The 10000-nt window shown below is 40.9% G+C and overlaps 1 protein-coding gene across 3 annotated transcripts in view; it reads right to left on the reverse strand.

Annotated features, from left to right (window-relative positions):
• gmppaa (GDP-mannose pyrophosphorylase Aa) overlaps positions 1-10000 on the reverse strand; it is a 21515-nt gene that overhangs the window by 339 nt on the left and 11176 nt on the right. For all 3 annotated transcript variants that reach the window (XM_058393295.1, XM_058393294.1, XM_058393296.1), the window contains one exon: positions 1-524. This exon is cut by the window's left edge and continues 339 nt beyond it. In XM_058393295.1, coding sequence (XP_058249278.1) covers positions 424-524 — 101 coding nt within the window. In that variant the 3' untranslated portion in view covers positions 1-423. The remainder of the gene's footprint in view (positions 525-10000) is intronic.

A 10000-nucleotide genomic window follows, 5' to 3' on the forward strand; every position in this document is an offset into this window, starting at 1 on the left:
CTCAGAACCTCAGAGTCATGCCTGCTCTCTTTACTGAACTGATATTTAATTATTTATTAAGAAAAAAGACAAAAATAAACACAACTCTCTGATAAAATAAACACTAATCCTGCTACAGTCTGTGCAAACCATGTGACTGATTTTAACCAATAGCAGAACTGACTGGACAATCGCGGTTAAATAAATCTAGACTAGTTAGAATAAAACTATTAGAGAAAACTAATGAAACAAATTATTCAAAGAAATAACAGTAACTGGACATGAACAGTAAAGTGAGTTTGGGAATTCTGTCTAAAATAAAGTACTAAATAAAATAATTTCTGAACTGATTTATTTCCAAACACGCAGCCTCATACTGAACAGGACTGAAGAGGGGCGCCAATACTTTTAACACCACACGGAGTAGCCCGAGAGTGGACACTGTTACAGGATGATCTGGTTCTTAAAGCTGCGGTTCAGGTCTTTGTGCGGCAGGACGATGGAGTTGAGGATGATGACCTCAGACGGGATCGTCACTTTACAGCCTGCAACACAACACACACACGTTACAACATAACACACACACGCTACAACATAACACACACACACACACACGCTACAACATAACACACACACGCTACAACATAACACACACACACGCTACAACATAACACACACACACGCTACAACACACACACGTTACAACATACACACACGCTACAACATACACACACACACGCTACAACATAACACACACACACGCTACAACACACACACGTTACAACATACACACACGTTACAACATAACACACACACACTACAACATAACACACACGCTACAACATAACACACACACACGCTACAACATAACACACACACGCTACAACATAACACACACACACGCTACAACACACACACGTTACAACATACACACACGTTACAACATAACACACACACGCTACAACATAACACACACACACACGCTACAACATAACACACACACACACTTTACAACATAACACACACACGCTACAACATAACACACACACACGCTACAACACACACACGCTACAACATAACACACACACACGCTACAACATAACACACACACACACGTTACAACATAACACACACGCTACAACATAACACACACACGCTACAACATAACACACACATTACAACATAACACACACACACACACACGCTACAACATAACACACACACGCTACAACATAACACACACACACACGTTACAACATAACACACACACGCTACAACATAACACACACACGCTACAACATAACACACACACACACGCTACAACATAACACACACACACGCTACAACATAACACACACGCTACAACATAACACACACACACACGTTACAACATAACACACACAGGCTACAACACACACACGCTACAACATAACACACACGCTACAACATAACACACACACAAACGTTACAACATAACACACACACGCTACAACATAACACACACGCTACAACATAACACACACACACACAAACACGCTACAACATAACACACACACACGCTACAACATAACACACACGCTACAACATAACACACACGCTACAACATAACACACACACACGCTACAACATAACACACACACGCTACAACATAACACACACACACACACGCTACAACATAACACACACACACACACGCTACAACATAACACACACACGCTACAACATAACACACACACGCTACAACATAACACACACACGCTACAACATAACACACACACACGCTACAACATAACACACACGCTACAACATAACACACACACACACGTTACAACATAACACACACACGCTACAACATAACACACACACAAACGTTACAACATAACACACACACGCTACAACATAACACACACGTTACAACATAACACACACACGCTACAACATAACACACACGCTACAACATAACACACACGCTACAACATAACACACACACACACGTTACAACATAACACACACACGCTACAACATAACACACACACAAACGTTACAACATAACACACACACGCTACAACATAACACACACGTTACAACATAACACACACACGCTACAACATAACACACACGCTACAACATAACACACACGCTACAACATAACACACACACACACGTTACAACATAACACACACGTTACAACATAACACACACACGCTACAACATAACACACACACGCTACAACATAACACACACACGCTACAACATAACACACACGCTACAACATAACACACATGCTACAACATAACACACACACACGCTACAACATAACACACACACACGCTACAACATAACACACACATGCTACAACATAACACACACACGCTACAACATAACACACACACGCTACAACATAACACACACACACACGTTACAACATAACACACACACGCTACAACATAACACACACACGCTACAACATACACACACACGCTACAACATAACACACACACACACGCTACAACATAACACACACACGCTACAACATAACACACACGCTACAACATAACACACACACACTACAACATACACACACGCTACAACATACACACACGCTACAACATAACACACACACGCTACAACATAACACACACACACGCTACAACATAACACACACACGCTACAACATAACACACACGCTACAACATAACACACACACACATGTTACAACATAACACACACACGCTACAACATAACACACACACGCTACAACATAACACACACACACACGCTACAACATAACACACACACACGCTACAACATAACACACACACACACACGCTACAACATAACACACACACGCTACAACATAACACACACGCTACAACATAACACACACGCTACAACATAACACACACACACACACACGCTACAACATAACACACACACGCTACAACATAACACACACACACGCTACAACATAACACACACACGCTACAACATAACACACACACGCTACAACATAACACACACACACACGCTACAACATAACACACACACGCTACAACATAACACACACGCTACAACATAACACACACACACACACACGCTACAACATAACACACACACACGATACAACATAACACACACGCTACAACATAACACACACACACACGCTACAACATAACACACACACACGCTACAACATAACACACACACGCTACAACATAACACACATACGCTACAACATAACACACACATGTTACAACATACACACACGCTACAACATAACACACACACACTACAACATAACACACACACACGCTACAACATAACACACACACACTACAACATAACACACACACACGCTACAACATAACACACACACGCTACAACATAACACACACACGCTACAACATAACACACACGTTACAACATACACACACGCTACAACATAACACACACGTTACAACATAACACACACACGCTACAACATAACACACACACGCTACAACATAACACACACACACACGCTACAACATAACACACACGCTAAAACATAACACACACGCTACAACATAACACACACACGCTACAACATAACACACACACACACACGCTACAACATAACACACACGCTAAAACATAACACACACGCTACAACATAACACACACACGCTACAACATACACACACGCTACAACATAACACACACACTACAACATAACACACACACTACAACATACACACACGCTACAACATAACACACACGTTACAACATAACACACACACGCTACAACATAACACACACACGCTACAACATAACACACACACGCTACAACATAACACACACGCTACAACATAACACACACGCTACAACATAACACACACATGCTACAACATAACACACACACACGCTACAACATACACACACACGCTACAACATAACACACACATGCTACAACATAACACACACACACGCTACAACATAACACACACACGCTACAACATAACACACACGCTACAACATAACACACACGTTACAACATAACACACACACGCTACAACATACACACACGTTACAACATAACACACACACGCTACAACATACACACACGCTACAACATAACACACACACACGCTACAACATAACACACACACACACGCTACAACATAACACACACACGCTACAACATAACACACACGCTACAACATAACACACACACACTACAACATACACACACGCTACAACATAACACACACACGCTACAACATAACACACACACACACGCTACAACATAACACACACACGCTACAACATAACACACACGCTACAACATAACACACACACACACGCTACAACATAACACACACACGCTACAACATAACACACACGCTACAACATAACACACACACACACGTTACAACATAACACACACGCTACAACATAACACACACACGCTACAACATAACACACACACACACGCTACAACATAACACACACACGCTACAACATACACACGCTACAACATAACACACACACACGCTACAACATAACACACACGCTACAACATAACACACACGCTACAACATAACACACACACACGCTACAACATAACACACACACGCTACAACATAACACACACACACACGCTACAACATAACACACACACGCTACAACATAACACACACACGCTACAACATACACACACACGCTACAACATAACACACACGCTACAACATAACACACACGCTACAACATAACACACACACACGCTACAACATAACACACACACGCTACAACATAACACACACACGCTACAACATAACACACACGTTACAACATAACACACACACACTACAACATACACACACGCTACAACATAACACACACACGCTACAACATACACACACACACGCTACAACATAACACACACACGCTACAACATAACACACACGCTACAACATAACACACACACACACGTTACAACATAACACACACACGCTACAACATAACACACACACGCTACAACATAACACACACACACATGCTACAACATAACACACACGCTACAACATACACACACACACACACACGCTACAACATAACACACACACACGCTACAACATAACACACACGCTACAACATAACACACACACACACGCTACAACATAACACACACACACGCTACAACATAACACACACACGCTACAACATAACACACACACGCTACAACATAACACACACATGTTACAACATACACACACGCTACAACATAACACACACACGCTACAACATAACACACACGTTACAACATACACACACGCTACAACATAACACACACACGCTACAACATAATACACACACACGCTACAACATAACACACACTACAACATACACACACGCTACAACATAACACACACGTTACAAGATAACACACAAATGCTACAACATAACACACACACGCTACAACATAACACACACACGCTACAACATAACACACACACACACGCTACAACATAACACACACGCTACAACAACACACACATTACAACATAACACACACACACACGCTACAACATACACACACGCTACAACATAACACACACGTTACAAGATAACACACAAATGCTACAACATAACACACACACGCTACAACATAACACACACACGCTACAACATAACACACACACACACGCTACAACATAACACACGCTACAACATAACACGCTATGACATACACACATTACAATATAACACACACACGCTAAAACATAACACACACGCTACAACATAACACACACGCTACAACATAACACACACACACACACGCTACAACATAACACACACACACGCGCTACAACATAACACACACACACGCTACAACATAACACACACGCGCTACAACATAACACACACACGCTACAACATAACACGCTACAACATAACACACACTACAACATAACACACACACTACAACATAACACACACATGCTACAACATAACACGCTACAACATAACACACGCTACAACATAACACACACACTACAACATAACACACACACACTACAACATAACACACACATGCTACGACATAACACACACACGCTACGACATAACACACACTACGACATAACACACACTACAACATAACACACGCTACAACATAACACACACTACAACATAACACACGCTACAACATAACACACACGCTACAACATAACACACACGCTACAACATAACACACACACGTTACAAGATAACACACAAACGCTACAACACAACACACACACACTACAACATAACACACACACGTTACAAGATAACACACACGCTACAACATAACACGCTACAACATAACACACACACGCTACAACATAACACACACACGCTACAACATAACACACACTACAACATAACACACGCTACAACATAACACACGCTACAACATAACACACGCTACAACATAACACACACGCTACAACATAACACACACGCTACAACATAACACACGCTACAACATAACACACACTACAACATAACACACACACGTTACAAGATAACACACACACGTTACAAGATAACACACACACGCTACAACATAACACACACGTTACAACATAACACACACACGTTACAACATAACACACGCTACAACATAACACACACGTTACAACATAACACACACACGTTACAACATAACACGCTACAACATAACACACACGCTACAACATAACACACACACTACAAAATAACACACACACGCTACAACATAACACACACACACTACAACATAACACACACGCTACAACATACACACACACGCTACAACAACACACACACACACGCTACAACATAACACACACACGCTACAACATAACACACACACGCTACAACATAACACACAAACACGCTACAACATAACACACACACACGCTACAACATAACACACACACGCTACAACATAACACACACACATGCTACAACATAACACACACACATGCTACAACATAACACACACACACACGCTACAACATAACACACACACTACAACATAACACACACACGCTACAACATAACACACACACTACAACATAACACACACACGCTACAACATAACACACGCTACAACATAACACACACACGCTACAACATAACACACACACGTTACAAGATAACACACAAACGCTACAACATAACACACACGTTACAACATAACACACACACGTTACAACATAACACACGCAACAACATAAACACACGCAACAACATAAACACACGTTACAACATAACACGCTACAACATAACACACACGCTACAACATAACACACACACTACAACATAACACACACACGCTACAACATAACACACACACACTACAACATACACACACGCTACAACATACACACACACGCTACAACAACACACACACACACGCTACAACATAACACACACGCTACAACATAACACACACACGCTACAACATAACACACAAACACGCTACAACATAACACACACACACGCTACAACATAACACACATACACGCTACAACATAACACACACACATGCTACAACATAACACACACGCTACAACATAACACACACACACACGCTACAACATAACACACACACTACAACATAACACACACACGCTACAACATAACACACACACACGTTACAACATAACACACTACAACATAACACACACTACAACATAACACACGCTACAACATAACACACGCTACAACATAACACACACACGTTACAACATAACACACACTACAACATAACACACACACGCTACAACATAACACACGCTACAACATAACACACACACTACAACATAACACACACGTTACAACATAACACACGCTACAACATAACACACACACTACAACATAACACACACACACGCTACAACATAACACACACACACGTTACAACATAACACACACGCTACAACATAACACACACACGCTACAACATAACACACGCTACAACATAACACACACACGCTACAACATAACACACGCTACAACATAACACACACTTCAACATAACACACACGCTACAACATAACACACACTACAACATAACACACACGCTACAACATAACACACGCTACAACATAACACACACGCTACAACATAACCCACACTACAACATAACACACACGCTACAACATAACACACACGCTACAACATAACCCACACTACAACATAACACACACGCTACAACATAACACACACGCTACAACATAACCCACACTACAACATAACACACACGCTACAACATAACACACACGCTACAACATAACACACACTACAACATAACACACGCTACAACATAACACACGCTACAACATAACACACGCTACAACATAACACACACACGTTACAACATAACACACACTACAACATAACACACACACGCTACAACATAACACACGCTACAACATAACACACACACTACAACATAACACACACACGTTACAACATAACACACGCTACAACATAACACACACACTACAACATACACACACACGCTACAACATAACACACACACACGTTACAACATAACACACACGCTACAACATAACACACACACGCTACAACATAACACACGCTACAACATAACACACACACTACAATATAACACACACACTACAATATAACACACACACTACAACATAACACACACACTACAATATAACACACACACTACAACATAACACACACTACAACATAACACACACACTACAATATAACACACACACTACAACATAACACACACACTACAACATAACACACACACTACAATATAACACACACACTACAACATAACACACACACTACAACATAACACACACACTACAACATAACACACACACTACAACATAACACACACACTACAATATAACACACACACTACAACATAACACACACACTACAATATAACACACACACTACAACATAACACACACTACAACATAACACACACACTACAACATAACACACACGCTACAACATAACACACACTACAACATAACACACACGCTACAACATAACACACGCTACAACATAACACACACACTACAACATAACACACACACGCTACAACATAACACACACTACAACATAACACACACACTACAACATAACACACGCTACAACATAACACACACTACAACATAACACACACACGCTACAACATAACACACGCTACAACATAACACACACACTACAACATAACACACACACGTTACAACATAACACACGCTACAACATAACACACACACTACAACATACACACACACGCTACAACATAACACACACACACGTTACAACATAACACACACGCTACAACATAACACACACACGCTACAACATAACACACGCTACAACATAACACACACACGCTACAACATAACACACGCTACAACATAACACACACTTCAACATAACACACACGCTACAACATTACACACGCTACAACATAACACACACGCTACAACATAACCCACACTACAACATAACACACACGCTACAACATAACACACACGCTACAACATAACCCACACTACAACATAACACACACGCTACAACATAACACACACGCTACAACATAACCCACACTACAACATAACACACACGCTACAACATAACACACGCTACAACATAACACACACGCTACAACATAACACACGCTACAACATAACACACACGCTACAACATAACCCACACTACAACATAACACACACGCTACAACATAACACACGCTACAACATAACACACGCTACAACATAACACACACACTACAACATAACACACACACTACAACATAACACACACACTACAATATAACACACACACTACAACATAACACACACTACAACATAACACACACACTACAATATAACACACACACTACAACATAACACACACGCTACAACATAACCCACACTACAACATAACACACGCTACAACATAACACACACACTACAACATAACACACGCTACAACATAACACACA

This window comes from Hemibagrus wyckioides, linkage group LG06 (assembly GCF_019097595.1).
Source record: "Hemibagrus wyckioides isolate EC202008001 linkage group LG06, SWU_Hwy_1.0, whole genome shotgun sequence".
NCBI classification, from domain to species: domain Eukaryota; kingdom Metazoa; phylum Chordata; class Actinopteri; order Siluriformes; family Bagridae; genus Hemibagrus; species Hemibagrus wyckioides.